The sequence below is a fragment of the Coenobita brevimanus genome, chromosome 13 (assembly GCF_032717465.1).
Source record: "Coenobita brevimanus isolate Jiangsu-jjx chromosome 13, ASM3271746v2, whole genome shotgun sequence".
Taxonomy (NCBI): Eukaryota; Metazoa; Arthropoda; class Malacostraca; order Decapoda; family Coenobitidae; genus Coenobita; species Coenobita brevimanus.
The window spans coordinates 38,117,607-38,141,258 of record NC_136966.1 but is presented as its reverse complement, the minus strand read 5'-3'; the positions used below and the strand labels follow the sequence as shown (position 1 = coordinate 38,141,258).

The 23,652-nt window shown below is 41.0% G+C and overlaps 1 protein-coding gene across 1 annotated transcript in view; it reads right to left on the bottom strand.

The window, feature by feature from the left end:
* Window positions 1–21,572, bottom strand: part of LOC145415519 (pancreatic triacylglycerol lipase-like) — a 126,799-nt gene extending 105,227 nt beyond the window's left edge. Inside the window, exons 1-3 of the mRNA XM_080284755.1 lie at window positions 21,498–21,572; window positions 21,017–21,218; window positions 20,396–20,571 (exon numbers count right to left, since the gene is read on the bottom strand). Coding sequence (XP_080140881.1) covers window positions 20,396–20,571; window positions 21,017–21,218; window positions 21,498–21,572 — 453 coding nt within the window. The remainder of the gene's footprint in view (window positions 1–20,395; window positions 20,572–21,016; window positions 21,219–21,497) is intronic.
* Window positions 21,573–23,652: the final 2,080 nt, after the last annotated feature.

Below are 23,652 nucleotides of genomic sequence, written 5' to 3'. Positions count from 1 at the left end.
CCCCGTTAATAGTCTTTTTTTCATGCAGAGTCGAACTGCTGGACTCATTGTGCTTGGTCCTTGCTGAATCATTAGAGCCTGTCTTGTTATACTTGCATTTCTCCCTTTCTTTTTCTGTTTCTCTCTCTCTCTCTCTCTCTCTCTCTCTCTCTCTCTCTTTAATGCAAAGCTCGTGGAATCCCCGTGTCTGCCTCTTGTCCATGTTCACCCAGCAGTACACCTGGAGCCACGGATACAGCAGGTCGTATTCTAGAAAAGACTGGTACTTGACAAAAATAAACTGTTGTCTTAATAACCCTCATGCAGTGGACAAGCATGATTCCAAGCCATCTACTCATCATGCAAACTATGTCGATATCTGTAAGACGGTATACTGAACCAATTCGCTAAAAAACATAAATCGACACAAAGACAAGGCCTGGATAAAAAAAAAAATGAAAGAAACGTTTAGACCACATTAGAAAGTTAATATGAAAGCTACATTAATTAGTACAAATATGCTGCCATCTTTATCCTCTCGTAATCGTGATAACTCTATAAAATTATTCCAGCTAAAGCCAGTGAGTTATGGGAGTGAGTTATGAAAGCCTAAGCGTTAAACCAAGGTGAAAGTTTTTAGTTCTGTACTGTTTTATATTGGGAGGTAAATAGCGGTCCGCTATAGAAGTTCACGTGGCAGCATCTTGTGTTTGGCTGGGACGGTTCAGTGAGGCCGTGGGTGTGGCAGTGAGAGTAGGAAATTAATAGGTGATGCGGGGTTGATGCTGGCAACACTGACTGAACCGTGCCCACAACACACGAGAAATCGCCCGGGGGGGGGGGGGGCTGGAACTGGAGACTTACTGAGACTTACTGTATGTATGGGCCGTCCTGTACATGTAGATAGTAATTTGCATGCTTAAATGACGGTATCTTCATGTAAGTTATAATGAATACACGTGCCATAAATTAAGTACACGCCATTTACATCCCCAGTAAATAAATCGTTACCTGACAGTCAACCACTTCCCTGTGATGTCGCTTTTTCTAGTATTGGCAGGATACTCCCAGACAATTTTATTCATCTTGAGACCCTCATGGCAAATAGGTGTAAGTAATTTCCATTAACCCCTCGCATGACGACTTTCTTATTTTATTCCCACACCTACCAGACGGGTTTATTCAACTCGGTAGGGACCTCCCGTTGAGGAGTTTTGAGTTGCAAAAGTAGAACATAAGGTAAGAGTTATTAAGATGCCAATTTAATATTATTATATTCTTGAAGCCACCAGACCATTCATTTCAACTCATTAGGGGTTCCCTTTGAAGATTTCTGGGCTGCAGAAGTGGAACATAAGGTAGGATTCAGGGCAGGGTCGCCAGGTATGAAAAACCTGATGTGGGAGCTCAAGTGTCATCGCCTCACACTACTCCACTCTCTCCTCGGTTTGAAAGCGAGGGTGGACAGTGTTGTAGTCGGTCTGTTTTCACCTGACGGAACTGGACCACTCCCACAACTTGAATACTAAGTCGTGGTTGCATGACATTCGATGAGCCTTACTTATGATTAGTCGAAAGGTAGAAATGGTATCCATGGGTATCAGTTTGACCTTTCTGTCTGACTTCTCGTGGCCGACAACTGACCAGAGGGGACTTAGAGATCTTCGTCAGTTTATTTACTTACTTATTTATTTACTTACTTTCAAAAGGGTGAATAGTGAGATGAGAAAAGGTTTGGCAGGATGATACACTGGGTGAAACAGAACACAGTCTTGGAGTATAGTTGTGGTGTAGGTTATCTGTTGTTGTTAGTGTTTGGCCCGAGTGCTTTTTGTTTCCTTTTTTCTCTACCCCGGTATACCAAAAGTACGTGTGTACATTTTGTCTTGTGTACGTTTAGGAAAGAATTCTAAGCAAAGCTAGAGACTTCTGACTATATAATTAAAAAAGACTCATAAATTCGATATATTTCACTACGATGTCTATTGAGGATTATTCTTCGTATCGTCAAACGATTTTATTCCGCTTAGGAGATATGCTTGGAACTGTAGGGATTACATGTATAGCCTTCACTACTTCCATCACTACTAAAAGTCCTTCCTAAATTGGATAAAGTGGTTTGCAGGTACCAAGAATAAACAATAATAAGACGTCTATATCTAACACATTATATTTGACCACTCCATGTAGAAAAGTTTCTTCTCTCTGGCGGTAGCAAGAAAAAAAAAGTCTTAAAGTTGCAAAACACATCAAAACAAACTAGAATAAATAACAAAGTGAAAATGAGACAGAACAATATGATCTAATTATAATATACAGTTGATATGGAGAAGTGTTCATCGTTAGAATTTGTGAAACTTCTGAGAATGTAGGCCGGCCGAAATTATGTAGCTATGATTCCAACATAAGAACATAAGAAGAGAGGATAACTGCAGTAGGCCGGTTGGCCCATGCTAGGCAGCTCCTAGAAGAGTAACTGAACTACTAGAATGAGATAAGGATAGCAAAGAAGAAGGCTCTCCCCCGCCCTCCAAACCCTCCAGCCGAAGCCGGCAGGAAAAAGTCAGAAAGAACACCACGCCGTACAGAAAAACTGGCGTGGACATTTTACAGGAAAGTGTGAAAGGAGAATAGAGACTATCATAGTGTAACCTGAAAAGAAAATTTATTTTTGAATTAGTATTGGTTATAATATTTTCTTTATTCTATATCCACCCCTTATTTGTCATATGCTTATCTAGCCTATGCTTGAAACTCTCAATGGAAGAGGCAGCAACTACTTTACTAGGTAGCTTATTCCATTCGTCTACTACTCTATTACCAAACCAATTTCTACCGATTTCCTTTCTGAAACGGAATTTTTCTAGTTTGAAACCATTATTTCTAGTTCTATCCTGTATGCTCACTTTAAGTACCTTGCTAATATCTCCCTTATTTATACCATTCATCCACTTAAAAACCTCAATTAAGTCTCCCCTTACTCTACGCCTCTCTAGCGAATGCAGACTTAGTCTTTTCAGTCTGTCTTCATATGACAGGTTCCGGACGTCATGTATCATTTTAGTCATTCTTCTCTGTATATTTTCTAACGAATTAATATCCATTCTATAGTAAGGACACCAAAATTGTACTGCGTAGTCTAAATGTGGCCTTACTAATGCTAGATAAAGTTTCAGTATTACTTTAGATGATCTATTGCTCACGCTTCTCGAAATAAATCCTAGGACCCTATTTGCTTTATTTCTCGCATTAATGCACTGTTGCCTAGGTTTAAGGTCGTTACTAATCATAACTCCTAGATCTCTCTCGCATTCCGATTTGCTAATTTCTTTGTTATCTAAGCTGTATTTAGTATCTCCAATGGTCTTGCCTACGTTAAGTACTTTACATTTTTCAACGTTAAATTCCATTTGCCAAGTTTTAGACCATTTGGACAATGTATCGAGGTCTTTTTGTAAGTAATGGCAATCGTCAGTCGAGTTAATGATACGCCCTATTTTTGTATCGTCGGCAAATTTGCTGATTCTGCTATTGACTCCTAAGTCTAGATCATTTATATATATGATAAATAATAAGGGACCGAGTACTGAACCCTGTGGTACACCGCTAGTTACTAATCCCCAGTCCGACTTAGTTCCATTTATTAATACTCTCTGCTTTCGTCCTTTCAGCCAGGATTCTATCCATTTTAAGATATCGCCGTCTATACCGTGTGCTCGAACCTTTCTAACTAACCTTTCGTGTGGGACCCTATCAAAAGCTTTACTAAAGTCCAGATAAATAACATCGTAAGCTTTATCGCTATCTACTGCCTCATAGACCTCCGAGTAGAATGACAACAAATTTGTGAGGCAGGATCGTCCTTGCCTGAATCCGTGCTGACTTTCGTTTATAAGATTAAATCTTTCTAAGTGTTCTCTAATCCTATTTGCCAAAATTGACTCTAACATTTTTCCTACTATTGACGTTAGACTTATCGGACGATAATTCGACGCAGCTGATTTATCACCCTTTTTAAAGATGGGCACTACGTTTGCGGTTTTCCACGCCTCGGGAACTTCTCCTGAACTTAAAGAGTCATTAAATAACGTTAAAAGTGGCTGACATAATTCTTCTTTGGTTTCTTTTATAATTTTTGCATATATATCGTCCGGACCTGGCGATTTTTGAGGTTTTAACTTGTTAATTTCTTTCAATACGTCCTCCTTACTAATGGTTATTTTACTAAGAATATTTTCCGTATTCTCATGGTAAATATTTGCTGCTTGAGGGACCAGGCTTAGATTTTCCTTGGTGAATACTGATATGAAATAATTATTTAGGCTGGAGCCATGTTTTAGCACTAGACGTTCGGTGCTCGCTGTTATGTTGGAAATCACGGTTGGAGCGCAGTACGAGGCTCAGTTATACAGTTCTGATCTCGTGCTGGAACTGTGACCTTAACCTCAGACCTAAATACAAAATGCCAGACGTATAAAAGTGGTTGAAACGTAACAGAATAATCAGAATTAAAAGTTCAAGGTATAGAATTAGTTACAATGGGCATCCGGGTGAACAAATAAAAATGCATTAATAAGGTTAGCCTAAGTGCCAATCAGAAGTTTGGTGTAAATAAAAGAAGCGACATCTGAGCAGTAGTTAAAAATAAGTCGAAAAATATTAAAAACCAGCCAACAAAAAGTACGGCACATGAAGGTATAAGTCAGATCATGCCAAGGCAAAGCAGAGGGGCTGAGAACCGGTGTGTGGCCAGTGTGTGGGTGGAGGTAGTGTGCAGAGGGTTAGTGACTATGGACTTGTTTAGGGGAGATGTCCTTCGGCTTCATAACAAACTCTAATGGCTGAGAGTGAAGGCTTCGTTACTGACGCACCAGTCTTATGTCATTTTCCTTGGTGTTTTTTGCCTCTGTGTTACCTTTTGGTCTGACTCGCACGAAACTCTTTACAACAAATCAAATTACAAACAAAAAGAACTGCTGGACATCAGGGACTCAATCGTCGATATAAACCATCGACCAAGGTGGAGGCTGGGGTGAACACCTACAGAGAGACTTTGTGGGTAGACAGTGATCATTTTTGAGATTGAGGTGCGTACGGAAAGACTTAAAGGTCTTGGTAAAATACAGTATACGTGTTTGTCTTATTTTAACCTATCACAGAGTTACTATGCCTGAAAAATATTCTACACTTTAATGTTTCCTTATCCAGCATTTTCTAAGATATATACAAAACTTAAAAAGAATGCAAAATATTATACCTCTCACCCGAAACAGACTGTAAGCCAAGTCCCTATGTATCCCGTACTTCATGCCTTGGACTTAAAGGTATATTTTGTATGCAACAAAATATTCGGGTTAATCAGAGCTTACCAAACACTTTATCTAATCTCTCGAAATGGAAAAATCTGTCCCAAGCTTTAAATAAGCGTTTTAAAAGGGAAGCAACAATGAAAGAGATGTCATCGTGCTTCAGGGGTTAATTTCACGACGTGGGGTGCCTTCAGAGCTGAATAATATCTGCGTCGGAGAGAGTAATGAACGACGATGATTCAGGAAACTTTTGCTAAGGCTTCACTGAAATAATAATAATAATAATAATAATGAAACTTCCAAGATGGTGCACCACAGTTAGGCTGTACCTCATCTATCAGTAGTACCGCTAACATCCGGCAACGTAAAAAGCAGTAGTTGTAGCTCCAGGTTCATCTGAAACGTGAACCTAGTGAAATGCTGGCTGAAACTGTCCTTCTGCAGTCCACCATCCTTTTCTTGGGAGACAGGGAGGAAACTGAGGAACGTTAGTATAACCTGGTAGTGGAGCCACCCAGTTATATCGGTGCCACCACGTGAAGGCGTCCCACTCCAGCAGCAGGCAATGCAAATAGTTGACGGATGTAGTTAGTGGCACGACTCACCGCTGTGTCATCCTGGCCGCTTTTACTTCGTTTCACCTCGTCCTGTGCCAACGTATTTAACCCCTTTAGTATGATGCTAATTCTTTCCACCTATTCTACGTGCCTCCAGACAATTTCATTCAGCTCAAGATATCTGTCGAACTAAGGGTTTTGGATGTAGCCTTTATTCTACACGATGTCGTCCGTAAGTTGAATCTAATCGTCAGGTGTTAGCCAGAATAGACAAATAATCGTATGTTATCGTAATGAAGATGTTAGCCCTTGGTTGATAATTACCTCTTGTGCATTTTATTTGGGTCAACAAAGTAGGTTGTTACTAAGCTCGAGAGAAACTCAGGACTCCAGAGTTGCCACGAAAAACGTTCTGTTTGAGAATAAAGAACTTCAGTTAATTTCTGATCCTAGTTTACCTCACAGCTCTCCCAAGCCACTTCAGGCTGACCAAAATCGTCTGGTGGCAAGATTATAAGGATTGTTTACGTGTCACGAAAGGGTTACTGAAGCCCCTTTTTTTCAGTTCGGCATAATCCCTTGTGGTGACGAAGATGACCTTGGTGGTGACATTTGACGGAGTGTGGGATTCGGCCGTCAGGGAGTAGACTAACACGTGCCGGGATGTCCAGAGTCTGAAGCCTCGTCCTCTCACGTAATGGACCACAGTGTCTTTGCTTTGGGAGCTCGTTCTCACTTCTTTCTTACTAGTTTATCTCCGTATAAGGGACATAAAACATCGCTATGAATGTTGCTGATGCAACATACTTCGATATTATATCAGACATATAAATAGTGGAAGAAAATACTGAGGTGTAAGAAGGAAAATAAATCGCTCAGGATAAAGTTGTATTAAAACCTCTAACATCAGCCACAATACGGCTACCGTCACTCCATCCTTTTGTATTTACGACGCAGAACTGTTTCATGTTTTACACAAATGCACAACCGCATATGAGTGTTGTTTTCTATTGTTGAGAATACTCTTACTCGGCGTACGTTGCAGGGGAGGCTGCCGTGTTGGGAGGGGTAGCGCTCTCCCGTCACCCTAACAGGGCTATATAATCCAATAACGTCTAGCTAGGGGGATTATTCTTTCGGCATATGTTGTAACCTTGTAAACCCATGGTCGTCGCTCTTTACTGCTGAAGCTCCACAGACATATCTCTCCAATGTTTCTTGTCCTCTAGGATTCATATTGGAAAGCTGCAACAAAAAGCACACTCACACCTTTCTACTAACTCGTTTATTGCTGCGCGAATGCCAGATAAACATATTCAGGTAAGGGAAATTCCTCGCGGAAAAGGGCTAATGAACGAAGCAAAACTGGCGATATTATCACGATAGGGAGGTGTTACTGTCGATTATCCCCTCTCATTACACTGACGGCAGCGAAGGAAGAGCGGGATACGCTGTACTCGACGCGCGTGTTAAAATTACTAGCCCAGTTTTAATCTGATCTAAACCAAACTTGGCGGATGGGGTGAGGAACAGACAAGGAATAGTCCAACTGTTTTTGAGAACAAGAAGTTAAGGGTCAAGGTCACACAACTGCGTTAGAGCTTGGCCTTACAAAATCAACTTAGACAAGTTTAATCCGATTTAGAGCAAACTTCGTGCAAATTTTGAGGGCGAGACAAGAACGAAGAAACTAGATATTGGGAATAATCAGGAGATGATCTACTGTATTTTAAGAACATAAGATCAAGGTCAAGGTCACATGTTCAAGGTAAGGCAAGAATAAAGGCATTCGATTTTGAAAACAACCAGTCGAAGGTCAGGGTCAGAAGGAAAGGTCATGGATAAAGGTTACATGATTAGGTCAAACAGTTTTTATCCGATTTTGACTAAACTTCAAGGAGGGATGAGGATAACGCAAGAATGAAGGGATTCGATTTTTAAAACAATAGGTCAAAGAGCAAGGTCACAGAACAAGGCCAAATTTTGTACCTTATAACTCAAACTGTTTTCATTCAGTCTGAACCAACTAGGTGGAAGAATTGATGGTCAGCCAAGGATGATGAGATTCAACTGAAATCAGTAGGTAAAAAGTTAGTTTCAAGGCAAGGTCAACCCAGACAGCTTTGATCAGCAGCTGGTGGAAGCGTTAAGGATCAGGCAAGAATGAAGTACTATGATTTCGAGGGCAACAGGTCGAAGGTCAGGGTAATAATGCAACGTCAAGTGTTAAGGCTAAATAATCGGCGCTGTTGATGCACCCTGAGTAGTCCTTATTATTGTTTTTCTCTCTGTTGAACGGATTGCTGGTGAAAATACTGAGTGTGATGCACTTGTTATACGTCAGTCCTGTTGCTGCCACGAGATTTGATTTAGGGAAGATCACTCGTATTACAAGTAGTCCATCCCTTCACTCCGATGACGTATTTCTTGTTTTTACGATATCTTCACATGATTTTATACAGTTTAGGAGACTTCTGAAATGTAAACGTTAGATTATACCCTAAATTAAATCCCTCGCTAATATTTATCCTTCCTAAGCTGAATGAAACAGTTCACAGGATAGCAAGAACAAACTACAAAAGACGTACCCGGTCTGAAAGGGCTAAACGAAGGCTGCATAAACCCATTCAGTACAAAGAAGTAATTTCACGTTATTCTCGATACCGGTACCGTCACACGATTTTATTCAGCCTGGGAGACGCCTCATAGCAAAGCGTCCCTGTGTGTCGCAATGTGCATATTTGTCCACTCTGTTTAGTACATCGCTCTCTATTTGCCCATGAGAAACTTCTGCACACATAGGCGTTGGTCTCTATGTACGCGAGAGTTATGCTGGAGTGTGTGTGTGTGTGTGTGTGTGTGTGTGTGTGTGTGTGTGTGTGTGTGTGTGCACGCACTTTTGTGCATGGGAGTGTGGTGTAAATGATAATCACTTCCACACCTGTTTGCCATTGTTTGGGTTAATGATTATGCAACTCTGCAGTATTGTTTCAGTTATCATACGTGTGTCTAGTTTACAATATTCTATTACCTTTTTCAGTGCTCTATCTGTGCTCCCTTATCTGACAAAAAAAGAAAAAAAAAAGATGAAGAGGAATGCCATCTACAAGGTGGAAATTGTTTAAACTAGAAGGTAGGCCTAACAACTTTATTTTTTCTACAGGATACCACAGCTATGACTTGCTGGTTATACGTAATATTATACTGTGTCTGTGATAAATAGAATAAAGTAAGTAAACACTTCATTCGTAACATATTTTTTAATATCATGTCATGAATGACGTCACGAGTGACGGCAACAAAACAACCAGTTCAGTTTAACATGGGATCACACAGAATTCACTCATCCTTGACTGATAATTTAAACCGTAATATTCTAGAGCTGTCAGCCACAGAACAACACTATGAGCACAGTGGTAGCTTTTAGTGGACATTTCAATTTCAAAGAATGCAATACCTCACATAATCCTTTAACTCTGTTGTAGGTACTGAGCTGTTCTACCTCGCACGAGCGTGGTCAGAAGAGAAAGTTACCACGCTTAGTCTGAGTTGCGACTTTCATTTGCCACTGAACCTTTTGGTTTTGTCTTCTGTTTGATGTTGACAGCAACATGTGGCACTTCGCCGCACTCCCCTCACACCGCTGAACACACCGCAACTCAAGCCTGACACACCATATGACTGACAACCCATGTAAAGATGCCAAGAAAGGTTTGTCAGATATGCTGTGTGTTTTTTCAATAAATGCACAGTAAATTCCATTAAGGCTGCCTATTACCTTTCCACTGGTATCTATATGGCTGATTCACCTGTTCCCCATGTAAGAAAAAAGTTGATATGCCGGAAGGCATTTTTGACACATAGCAAAAATTTAGTGTAAATTAATGGTATTTATTAGTGGCTTGTTAGAGAATCGGAGACAGACAAGAGTGGTACTGTACACAATAAGCGTTTCCCTTACGTGGAGGGAGTGGGCGTGGCCTCCTGCCACACTGCCGACCCGCCACACCAGGAGAAAGTCCCCACACATATCCTGTATCATTCCCCATTTCCGTAATTATATTCTTCACTTTAAGTTAGCCTAAAGTTGTCATCTCTCCATCTTGAATGCCGTGTAGTAACAACAGATTACAGTTAAAATAGGGTGCTGCTCATGAAGAAGTGCTATGGAAAGGCATTTTTTTTTTCTTTCTGTCACTGACCTACGGGAAAGAAGCTGTAAAAAGAAGAAAATCTGGGTCAAGCTGAGGTATAAGAATGTAAAAAGAAACTGGAAAAGGATGAAAATCTGGGTCAGGTTAAGGTATCGCTATGTCATTCAAGCATTATACTCAGTCAAGTCTATTAATGGGTGTGGCTAAGAAAGCACTATGCATGAACTATTTCTGCTCGTACACACAGAAAGTAAGACGTTTTCAGTATAGCTCATGGGATCCCTTTACGTAATAGCTCCCATCTACCCTCCCCCGTCTATCTACCCACAGGCACAGGCTCCTGTCACTCCTGTCTTATGACAAAGCGTCCACTAGTAAATAAAGGTCAAGTCGAGTTTTTGTTTACTGTTAAATTTCTTGCCATACTTGCAGTGCTTACCCTTCAGTCTTGCTTGATCGTGCTTTCAGCGACCTCACGCTCCCTCCTACAGGCTGCGATGTCGGGGTGAGAAAGTGGTCAAGGGTGGTACCATACCTAGGATTTTTTTTTTTTTCCAAGTCGTGGGTATGATTGCTGGTCTTTACTTTTATCTTCCTGGAACTGCTTAAAACTTTCCTGAATTTAAGAATCGGATTCTAAGTGTGTGGTGATTTCGTGGCACCTCTTCCCAAGCGATCTATTTTGCACATTAAACGTCAGTAATATATTGTGTGTTAATGCTGCAAACGATATCGATACTTCGTTGATATAAAGGATATACAAGAGAAGGTTAAGGTGCAGTACGTAAAATAAATCGCTAAGGAAGAGATGCAATGATGTCCCCTACGCAACTTGTAATATAGTACAAGTGTCAACTGCGAATGAAAACTACAAATCATTTCAGACTTAAACTTGAGTGGATATTAAAGTGAAAAATAGATAAGTACACCAAATCTAAAACCGACTCGATATGGCAAAGACTGGTTAAGAGTCTTTCTAAATACCTCCCTTGTGTACTGGCAAAGGCTGCTTCACTACCCTATTTTCATTTATTTATTTTTTTAATTAGCAATATCATTCGGTGTTAGCCTGATACTGTTGCAAACCCTTCGACCCTACGATGACTCTCAGATGAACAAACTAATCCAGTGTTAACCTGAATAAGTTTCTTAAGTGTACCTAAAGCAACGAAAGAAATAAGTGAGTAAAAAAAAGATGCAGTTTTTTCATGCCGAACCAAATCATCCTCCGTATGCCAGAATAGAATTGCCAACTGAGTCCATCCACGACATCAAAAACCTAAAGACAAATCGATCTAAAACCCATGACTCCCAGGATTTCTTAGCTAAATAGAATGATCTGGTGTTGGCTCAGTTAAGTTTCTAGTCGTATCTCTTGCAACAAAGGTTTTACGGAGACTAACAAATCATGTGACTGTGATGGATCTCCCTTAGCAGAATAAAATCGTTTGGTGTTTGCATGAATACAGTACTTGACATTGTGCCCCAGTATTGGAGGTCATCCACTGAAACCTGAGAGAGAGAGAGAGAGAGAGAGAGAGAGAGAGAGAGAGAGAGAGAGAGAGAGAGAGAGAGAGAGAGAGAGAGAGAGAGAGAGAGAGAGAGAGAGAGAGTGTGTGTGTGTGTGTGTGTGTGTGTGTGTGTGTGTGTGTGTGGTGAGTACATTCTTTTAGTACATTTTCATCACTTTTATGTGATTATTATGCACTTGCACTGCAGTCATGAACTACTTATTTTTCATTATTTTTTTCTTTTACTAAGGCTACTGGAGCGACTTAAGGCTTTGGCTAACCGTTAGAGGAATGTGGAACAGTTGCGGTGAAGGGGAGGACTTAAACAGCTTGCCCCAGTGACTGTAATTGGTGTTCTGCTCTCCTCAGGGTGTCTGCATACTTCTGCGGCAGGTCCATTCCTTTCTGGCTAATTCCCATGTACGGCAAACTCAGGAAAATAAATAGATTGAATAAAATAAAAGCTGTAAAAATGCAACTAAGAATTATATCAAAAGCTAGAGTTAAGAATCTCTGGTACAGTGATAATACTTTTTTAAAAATACTTCTGGAGGTTCGAAGTCATCGTAGTGAATCCAACCCACGTTATTGTCGGTCATTAGGTTCGGAGAGGGAGCATAGGAACCACTGAGAACAATACACGTAAACTTAGTAACCAGCTGGCAGTGTATGTACCACTAGGGGATATTATCTAACCTGAATACAAATTTGGGTTACTGCAGTGTTCCACGTACTCTGCACCTCCCCTTCTCTCCCCCTTCATTCACATGGTTACCTGTGGAGATGGAAGGTACATGTTGGTTGAGGGGTTGAGGGAAGGATGGGAGGCAGCGTGGGGAGGAGGAAAACCAGACGGAGAGGGAGACAGTAGACAGAGAGGCGTGTGGAAAGGAGAATAGAAGGATGGGGCTCTGGAAACAGGAAAAAATGGAGGTATGGCAGGCCGTAAGGAAAAACACGAAGAAAAACTTAAGTGTGAATGGATAGAGGAAGATTGGGAGGGTGGATGGAAGGGTGGGAGGAAGACCGAGGGGAGGGGCGATGAATAATGGAAAGGTGGGAGGATGTAAGGCAGGGAGGGACGGAGGGAGGAAGGGCGGTAGGGAGGGAGGGAGGAAGGGCTGAGTGGCGTGTGTTAGATTAGAGAGTGTGGCCAGTGTTGTGGGAGACGGAGGGAGGAAGGGAACCTCGCACACTCCCACCTGACGGTCTTCCCCTCGCACGTGATGCAGTACATTGACAGTGATGTGAAATTATGCTAAAATAACAGTTACGCATTTCGTTACGTTTCTACTTACGAGTTTAGATAAAATAATATAGTATTGTAGAGGTACGGTATATATAGAAGAAGTAAAAGTGTATCGAGTGTTGCGTGGGTTGCCGTAGAGGCGACTTCACCGTGTCAGTATATAGTGAGTTACGCCATACTGGACATACTTGCACTGGTGATTCACAAACACCAACTGCTGATTTCAACATTTCAGTGCTGACTCTGCTCTGAACCATGCATAACAAAGATCATTAAGCGTCCCAAAATGAGAAGTAAGTGTTTGTTGTAAAACCTACAGTTCTGGCATACGTCTCTATTTGGAAGTATTCAGGAATAATAAATCTATACAGAAGTGTGCGCCAGTACAGCCAAGAGCCTGTCAAGAAGTCAGTCGTCAGTATTCCGGCCTCGTCTGACCCTTGAGTCTTCCACACGTGCCATTATTTTGTAAGTAAATGTGGCTTCATGGCTAACAACTATTTTATTTTTTGACTTACTTTTCATTTGGTGGTTGATGAGACATGAAATTATAGGTACACGTTACAGATATATTAATCACAGACCCGCGGCTAATGACAGCGCAAAAGTCCAAGCTTAAGTTTTTGTCTCGTCAGCTCTACTCCTATCGATTCCCTTCAATCTTTGTCTTTTCGACGCACTGTTGCATCTTTATCCCTTTTCTATCGCCATTATAATAGTCACTGCACATCTGAAGTGTCTGCCTGCATCCCACCTCCATTACGGTGGGCGCCTAACACACGTCCTGTAGCAAACTCTCTCCTCTTCTCTGTCCAACTCTTTAATGCAAGAGTTAACCGATACTCTCAGCTCTTCATGCATGTAACAGGTCAACTCTGGAACTGTCTTCCTCTATCTGTTTTCCTTCTGTCTATGACCTCCTGTATTTTAAACATCAGTGTGTCCAGGCATCTCGAAATGAATGAATCATGATTTTTTTTTCTTTTTTTCCTGGAGGGCACATCTTGCATGTTTCGATAATCTGGCTCCTATTACCTTGCATATGTGTGGTTTGATTGCAACTGAAATTTTTTGCTAATAAAATGTTCCCAGGGAGTTACCTACAAAAAAATCATCCGAACACCTAGCCCAAAGTCAGGCTGTTAATCAGTAATTGTAATCGGAAAGAAATGCTCGGAAAGTAAATTTTCTTCAGTCATCCCAAATTATCGTTGCATTATCAAAATTCCCCGCACTAAAACTGAAGGACTGTGTAACTGACGATGTACTTCACAATTTCAATGTTTCTTCTACAGTAATGGTACTCAGCTGGCGGACCCCGGGCCAAATCCGGACCGTGACGAGTTTCGGTACGGACCCCAGCGACTTCCATCAATGAATGTTCAGCATAGTCCTCAAATGAAAGAAACACATTATTTAGCATCTTTGGTTATATCCACAATACGGCTCAAATAAATATAATTTCATCGGGTTGCCAGTTACATTTACCTACTGCAGTCCACTTGGTGGTTACAATGCAGACGAATGAATTAAATGATCAACACAGAGGCTGCTAATTTTTTGTCACTCTAGGTGCTCACATCAATCAAAGTAACATGAGTCTGATAATACTAAATAGCATATTATCACTGTGATCCCGTCAGCATTAAATATTGGTAACATGAGAACTGGATTCCTACTCATAAGGATTCTGTATTTAGCAAGCTACTCTGCATGTACTCGTACCCACAGATCGTTGTCATAGGTTTGTTCAGTTGGCGAACTGACGGAAAGTTACTGAAAGTGTTAAGACTGGTTACTGGTGGACGGTATGGTGCTAAAGTGGTGGTGGTAGTGCTAATGACTGTGCTTATGTAGGGATGGTATTTGTAATTTGGGCAATATATGAACGCCATCTTGTCTCTTTGTGAAGGTGGGAGTCTGGAGAACTGACTTTTGTGTCTTATATAACCACCTTAACAACAGAAGACAATATCTGAAGCGATTTCAGTTTTTCTCAGGGTATTAACTCCGCACAGTTTCGGTATATTTTAAAGAACTAATTACTCTGCATCCTAAAATAAATGCAAGTAGTTTATTCCACCATTAATATTAAATACAAGGTTTTACGTCTGGACCCCTGACACATCGGAAGATTGTACAACTGGACCTTCATAGAATGTAATTGAGGAACTCTGATCTACAGGGAACAGAGCGACCTCGACTTTGTAAACTCGCTACTACATATACAAGCACACACACACACACACACACACACACACACACACACACACACACACACATATATATATATATATATATATATATATATATATATATATATATATATATATATATATATATATATATATATATATACCGCCAGGGTAATAAACTTTGGAAGTGTTCACCCGGCCACGTACTGCATTGGCGGACACAGGGGGTGCTGTGGTTGGACCAGTGTCGCTTACTGTAAAATATGCTTGCACCCAGTCGGCTTGCGCGGGCCGATTACACTTGGTTCACAGACTACACACACATCCAAAGCCACTACAGTTACACTTACAACCACTTCTCACCCTACATACAATCTCTACCAGACAGCCTAAGCCACTTGGTAGAGATACATTGGCTGTATCGTCCCGACTTCGGTCGGGATAGGCCGGTCCTGCAGTGGATACTCAAACAGCTGATGATGATGATGATGATATATATATATATATATATATATATATATATATATAAAATATATATATTTATATATATATTTATATATATATATATATATATATATATATATGAGAGAGTCTCATCATTAATGAAGTAATTAAAATAACAACCAGGACGCTTCCTGCACCAATAGTTTCCTTATCTTCCTTTTATCATTTCTTTGAAGCTGCTCTCACAGGAAATAAGATCATAATGTCAGTAAGCAGAGAACACTTGGCCGAACTCTCAACCACTTCAGTACGTACGATAACGTCTTTTTCACTGAATTCTCGGAACTCCACGACGATTTTTGTTAAGCTTAGAGACTTTAAGACTCCTGGTGGTCTGAAAACCTGGTGGTGTGCTGGTGACGGCGCTCCAGGTGGATGGGGCTCGTTAATGTTGATATCCGAGAGATGACTGGAGTTTACTGCCCACCTAATGCTACTTAGGGGCGAGTCAGATTGGTCACCCACCTTAAATGATAGGAATCAGTAGCCTGGCCCAGGACATTATACTCCTGATGGGCAAAGGAAAAATGGATAATACATGAATGGAGGCTGTTCGTTCTTCCTTAACCTCAGTTATACGAGAGGCCATTCCAAAGTTGAATATAATCACTTGGATGTTGCGGAAATAATCTACAGTGATGCGCAAATGTTGTGATTTGGTTACACCTTAAATGACGAAACGAGAGCCCACAGTTCTTGACAAGAGTTTTCTGAAGGGTTGCCTCCGTATCGTTGCTGGAAGCACTATGTAATGTTGCATGCAGGGTGATCGAAACTCCGGCATTCCTTAAAAGTTCGTCAGAATCGGAGGTTTTCATTCCTCTTCATAAATTAGCACTTCGGTCGTGGTGAGTTTGTGTCATTTGAATAAAGTCGTCTGTCGGAGGCTGGAATAAAATACGAACTTCTTTATTCCCGGCAAGTGCGTTACTATAATTTTTCAGCGTACTAAGTTACTCTCGAGCATATCAAAACTGTCTGACGTTAGTCAAAATAAAGTGCAAAGTAGGTAATGGCAGGTAAGGGGTTAAAATTACAGTATGAGACCAACTGTTCCTACAGGGCTGACCATGCTGAAGACTGCTAAGGATAGCTTTCTAAGGATTTATTAGTTAGTTTCAACTAGCGACTCTCACCCACGTTAAAAAATAAAGCAATAAAGGCCTGACCTTTTTTTTTTATATTTCTATCGTACACAGTTTTAGATAGGAATATATGTCTATGATACAGCATGTTTACGACGTGTCACAAAAAATGCCAAAAGATATCTTTATCGTACTTTTGTATTCTTGTTGATAAAGAAAAAGATTTAGGAATAAGAAAATTTCTCGTCAAGTGTTGACGCCATTTGTACATATACAGATATGAGGCATTTTTTAAAAAATTGAAGTTTGCTTACTTTAACTTGGTGAACAGTTTTGTAATATTGCATCTACTTCCTCCAGTTCAGTGGCAAAATACAGTACAACAATAAGGCTCTTTATCCTTTCCATTTTTTCGTGACTATTACTACATTCAAAATGGAGAGATGTACAGTAAATTTTAGGCCAAGTTATAATGGACACAATATATGCAGTACAAGTTATAATGGACACAATATATGCAGTACAAGTTATAATGGACACAATATATGCAGTACAAGTTATAATGGACACAATATATGCAGTACAAGTTATAATGGACACAATATATGCAGTACAAGTTATAATGGACACAGTATGAGCCATACAAGTTGGAGTGGACATACCGGAAATATAAACAATTCATGTTTCATGTCCTGTTGTTCAGCATTCCTGGCAGAGAAAGTGTTCCTTGTTCCTTACCCCTAGGAAAGTAAGAGTTTGTTTCTTGTTCCGTCTTCTTGACAGAGTCTGCTACTTGTTCTGTGTTCCTGTCAGAGTTAGAGAGTGTTTTTTGTTCCGTATTTCTGGCACAGTATGTTTCTTGTTCCGTATTCTTGACAGAGTTTGTTTCTTGTTCCGTATTCCTGGCAATCTGTTTTTTGTTCCGTATTCCTGGTAGAGTCTGTTTCTTGTTCCGTATTTCTAGCAATTTGTTTCTTGTTCCGTGTTCCTGGCACTGTCCGTTTCTTGTTCCGTATTCCTGGCAGTCTTTTTTGTGCCATATTCCTGGCACGGTCAGTTTCTTGTAGCGTATTGCTGGCAGTGTTAATGCGTGTGGCTTGTTCTGTATTGCTGACAGGGTTAGTGTGGCGGTTTTTTTACTCCTTATCCCTGGCAGTTAGACAGTCTTTCTTGTTCCGTGTTGCTGGTACAGTTAGAGAGTTTCTTATTCCGTATTCCTGTCAGAACTGGACAGTATGTTGAAGCCTCGCATGTGGCTCCTGTCTAGCAGGCCGGGGTGGATTACCAGCAGAGGTTTCCCTTGGAGAGTGAAAGCGGGGACGTCACTGCCTACAGACATGGTGTGTGTGTGTGTGTGTGTGTGTGTGTGTGTGTGTGTGTGTGTGTGTGTGTGTGTGTGTGTGTGTGTGTGTGTGTGTGTTCCTTTTCTTTGTAACTTTTAACCATTACAATAAGGCTGTTATATAATTTATAACCATTACAATAAGGCAGTTACGGAATTTATAACCATTACAATAAGGAAGTTCAGTAATTTATTCTTGCTGGTACCAAAATATTATATTTTGATTAGGAAAAGTTTTAGAACCGGAGAGGTTAGATTTAGCTTTCATTAACCCCTTCACTATGATGGGGCTCTTGTAAGCTGAATAAATATCTTCACGAGATAATGAATAAAATGTACGTAATAGAATTGAAGGAATTACTCTTTCCAAGCAATGAACTTATATTCGGATATTATTTGGTTAGGATTAAACGATAACATTCAGCAGAGAGAAACTCAGAACAGGAAATAGTTTTCCCTGCCAAAGATGACTAAATCACTTATTCCTTTAATTTACCTCACAGTCAAACAATCACATCTCTGACGATGAAAATTATCACTGATCTCTGTCAGACACTTCACTAAATCTCATCAATACGATGTATACATTTTATTCCTGCTTGCTCCAGACGATTTCTTTTTAAGAGGAGGATAGAAATTTTATCACATAATTAGCATTAGTTTCTTGATACCGCTATTGTAGTTTATTCAGCTAAGGAGATCCTGAGTTATGAAGATGTTAGAAATTTCACCAATATCCCCATCGTACAGCAACGTCTTTAATTTTTCCTCCTGCCAACACAAACGATTATACTCAATTTAAACGAGATCCCAAGTAGTGAAGGGAATCGAAACGTTCCAGTAACCCCTTCACAACCAGAATATTATCATCTGCGCAGACGACACTCCTCTGTCAAGGTGTTTTCGTCTACGGCGGCCAGTGAATCCGGTCAAGGTAACGGGTGACTCGACAGCTGACCCTCCGCGGGGTGCACCTGCAACCGTCAGCATACCAGGTCAAGGCTGTCATATTGCGCTTAGTCTAACGTGACATAGATCTGCTACCTTTTTCATCTCAGCTGATGGCTGGGTGTAGTTAGACTGGAGAATTAATTTGACTCTTAACGGAGGAGGCTCATTCTTATCTCATTAAGGCTCATCGAATTTCACCCAAACACGACTTAATATCCAAGCTGTAGGAGAGGCCCAGTTCCCGAAGATAAAAACAGACCAACTATACCACCGTCACAATGACCACTACGTCCCTTAGAAGCACCGGTCATGCTCATGAGGTACGGTTCTCTGTCCTGACAAGAACCTGAAATAATTTCCTGGAACTTTCTTATGTTCGGGACCACTGTTATTGTCCAGCTAACACCATACAGCTGAAGATGAGTTACAGTAGTCTCAGTGTTAATAAGATATTCAGATTAAACTAGTTTCTAAGAGATCAGATTATTAACTAGAGATTCAAGCTGCTGACTACTTTCTGGTGATAGGCGTGGAGCCTGGAGGGGAAACAAGAGGTGGCATAGCACCGGTAGTAATTTTGCTGAGCTGAACAAGTAACACCTGAGTTTCGTGTGTAAAGTACAGTAGACAGCCAGCTATAAACACTCTCAATGGTAACCTTATACCCTAATTACATTTTTTATACTTCCGACACCGAACGTTGACGGAGGTTACATTTTCATCCGTGTCTACCAACCCACTCGTGCATCTGTCTCACCGTTTCTGGGATGACAGAAAACCTAACGGTAGGATCACGGTGCAAATGTGCAAGGTTATTTCCATTCATCCAAACATAAAGTGTCTGAATCAGTAAAGTAACCACCATCAATATATCATCTGCACCCTGGGAGCGATGAAGTTTGAAATTATTTGTAGAATGGAACTCCTATTCTCTTGGTGGTGCTGGTAATTATGAATTCTTGACCTGTGTGTTATTCTCCATCGCACCACAAATGTGCAACATTTTATATATACACTATTTATCTATCTATATATCTCTCTGTCTACCTATCTGTTTATCAGTCTATCTATCTAAATTTGGTGACTAATAAGAGGTGAAGGACACATGTGTAGCTTTGAATACCAGCTCAGCTCAGCATGACGAAGAAACACACACTACAAAGCACACTTGGTATTTAGTTTTTTTACGACTCTTATATACAATAAAAAGAAAGTTATGTCTGTGACTAGCAAGATGAGAGGGCTACGGAGGTGAGAAGAGCCTTTGGTACTGAAAAAAAAAAAAAAAAAGGCTACACTTCTGGAAATAAATGTACGTCACTGAAAATGGCTACGCTTGTGAAAAAAGAAAAAAAAATAGTGATTATAATATCTCCAGCTGTGGCTATAAAATAATAGTGTGGTTCGGCATGGGCTATATGGCGTGCTGTGTTGTGGTGTGCGAGATGGTATGGTGTGGTGTGATGTGGCTCAGTGTGATGTGGTGTGCGGGGTGGTGTGGTGTGGCTCGGTGTTATGTGCTGTGGTGTGTGGGGTGGGGTGGTGTGGCTCGGTGTTACGTGCTGTGGTGTGCGGGGTGGTGTGGTGCGACTCAGTGTTACGTGTTGTGGTGTGCGGGGTGGTGTGGTGTGGCTCGGTGTTACGGTGTGCGAAGTGGTGTAGTATGATGTGGCGTGTTGTGGTGTGGCTTGGTGTGGTGAGCTGGAGGTGAGAGTGGCCCTGTGACCGTCCTTAGCTGGAGAGGTGGGTGGGTGGGTCAGCCTGCTCATCCTAACCTAACCCCAGGCGTTGTCTCGTTTTCACCCATTCATCACTCTTCGTGCTCTGTTAGTGGCGTAATTTGCGGTGCAGTACCAGTAAGGACGCTGGACAGTCCCCTGAGGTTCGGCAGTCTTTCCACGTGCCAACTAGTGACTTCACACCCTTAAGGACTGATTGTGAACCGTCGATACAGATATGCCGCTGGTGTGATGGTATTTTTATCTTTTAGGACTGGTGATTGCACTGTGCAGTTGACCCTTGTGCGGTGTGATGCAGTGAGGATCTGTCCCTTCTTCCCTTTGGGGCTAAGATGCGAATGAATGTGTTTGAATGGATGAGTAAATGGGGAGTGTGTCGTCCTGTCTCGGCTACCTCCCTTTCCTTGGGGGATGCAGCCCAGGTATATAGATAGATAGGACTGGTGTGATGGTATTTATCTCTTTTAGGGCTGGTGTGACGGTACCGGTATATTTCTCTTTTAGGACTGGTGTGACGGTACTTTTCTCTTTTAGGACTGGTGTGACGGTACTTTTCTCTTTTAGGACTGGTGTGACGGTATTTATCTCTTCTGGGGCTGGGTAAGGGTATTAGTGGGAATATTTTATTATATTTCGGTGGATCCTGTAGAAGAGAAATTAAGTTTATTTTATCTGATTTTTTTCAATTCTCACTGTGTTCCCTAATTTAGGCGAGATCGATCTGATATGATAGTAGTCCACTCTTTCACCACCTAACAACGTACAGTACTTATCTGTCTACCTATGTAATTAGCTATAACTTTATCTATCAATCTATTTATCTATCTATTATTACATGTAAAGCTTGGTGTAATGAGTACTCCTTCAATTCTGCTGCTTAGCGCCAGAAATATGCCCTGCTTGGACGCATTTTCAAGCCAACAATGCGGAACCTAAAGTATGACCTGTGAGCGTGGCAAGTATGAGGCGGCAGGGCAAGCGGTGCACCAAATGCCATCCTGCAGAATCACACGTGCAGCGAAGTCAGTAAAGAATTAGAATAAATGACAGGTATTGCATCTGGGCTATCAGCGACACTGAATCAGCAACTAAATTCAACCTTTTTGCCTCAAACACTTAGTAATACAGCGATATTCCATACTAACCAATGGTGTTAAATTTTGCATTAAATAGTGTGTGTGTGTGTATGTGTAATTCACCGGGTCGGTCAGGATCACTTGATGGTCGTGATTGTCAGCTTTTACCCTCCCGGAAGGAAGCTGAGAGCTCATATAGTCCGATCTAAGGGCAAGGCTGTGACCTTCACACACGCACACACCCGTCCCCTTGCTCAAGGGGGACAGTAACCACCCACTTCGTCAGTGAAACTTTTCGCAACCTGAGCGAGGCGCGAACTCCCGTCCACCAGTTGGCAAGCGGGAACGTTACCACTGCACCAGCGAGCGGTGTGCACCAGCGAGCGGTGTGTGTGTGTGTGTGTGTGTGTGTGTGTGTGTGTGTGTGTGTGTGTGAATGAAAAGTGGTACGTGCATGACGTATTGATACCAGTAGTTCTACCACACTGTGGATGCTGTGGTTACAAATGAATCACTTTCAAGACCGACATGCGTTCATCCATGTCGGAGGTTGGGCTCAGTTTGTCAAAGACTGTCTCAGAGATTATGTGCTCCGTGCGTAGACCTGTGTGCTGAAAGCAGCAAAGCGTTTGCTCACTGTGGCAAAGGTATGTGTGTTCAGTGTGGCAAAGATCATGTGCTCTATATGTAATCTTAAGCTTAAGTATGGTTGTAAGTATAACTCATGATTTAACCGTTAAGTTCTATATTTAAGTAGTCTTAGTTGATATTCATAATCTGAACATGAATCTGCTATTGACAGTACTAATTCAAGTATTAATGTGAATATGATTAACTGTTATACATAGGCTATGGACCAGCTCTTCCCCAACAAAGACGTATAACCGCAGAAATTTTAGCAGCGATTGAAAATAGCGAATGTCTTCCTTTATATTCTAATCTAGAGATTTACCTGCCGAAGTTAATAGATTTCCCTTTTTGAACTATGCAGTGGTGATTAAGAGTTGACTGAAGTAAGAATATTGAAGACTGTCATTTGTGAAGCGCAAAATTCATGTTACTGAGTCTTGTTTACGGTCACATAGGCATGTAACCGACATGGGAAATAAAACTGTTCGAATTTCTAATTCATTTGGCTTCATTATGATTAAAGTTCCTGTACTTTTATTACAAAAATTTCAACATCGTAAGCCACTTTTCTACTTATGTTGAGTGCAAGCATATCTTTCATATTCTTTGGAGATCGAGTAGAAGCAGAAAAATTATAAAGTAATCAGTTAAAGTTTTAGCCGATTCCCGAATACTGTGTGTGTGATGCTCATACAAAGGCACAGGACAGCGACAACCGCCAGACCGCTGTTCCTCTCCTCATCGTTGCAGGTTAGTGCCCGAGCTCTCACCCCCCCTCCTCTTTTCTCCCTCGTGTATTAAGACATACGTTCGTGAGTTGAATTAGTGATATTTTCCCCTGATCCTTGTGCTGAATAATGAGATCGCTGGTCCTCTGCTCATCGTTGCAGACAAGAATTATAGAGGGCCGTGGCTCGCATCCCAAGGATTCGAGCGTTCTAGCCGCGGCCTAACCTCTAACACAAAATCACCCCTCCCCCCTTTAGTTCATGGAATCAAAGTAAATATCGGCTGGTCCATTTGTCCATTTGATTACGGTCCATGTGATTATGGGTCCTTTTGATTACTGTGTCTAGTTTATATAAGATTCTTCAATTATCGTGTATTTAGTCTTAGAGAATATTCTTTGGTGATAATCTTTAGGTTACTTCCCGACGAGTCCGTCAGAGGCCACAGGACTATATCCATGCATATCAGTATTCTTGGAATATTAATCTAGTGTGTAAAGATACACATTTCTGGAGTTATACTGTAAATCCTCATTATTGAATATTAATTTAGTTCGTGAAGATTCATATTTCTGAAAAGTGTAACAGTATTCTTTGAATATTCAGTTTGAGAAGATTCATATTTCCGTTGATATAGATCCTC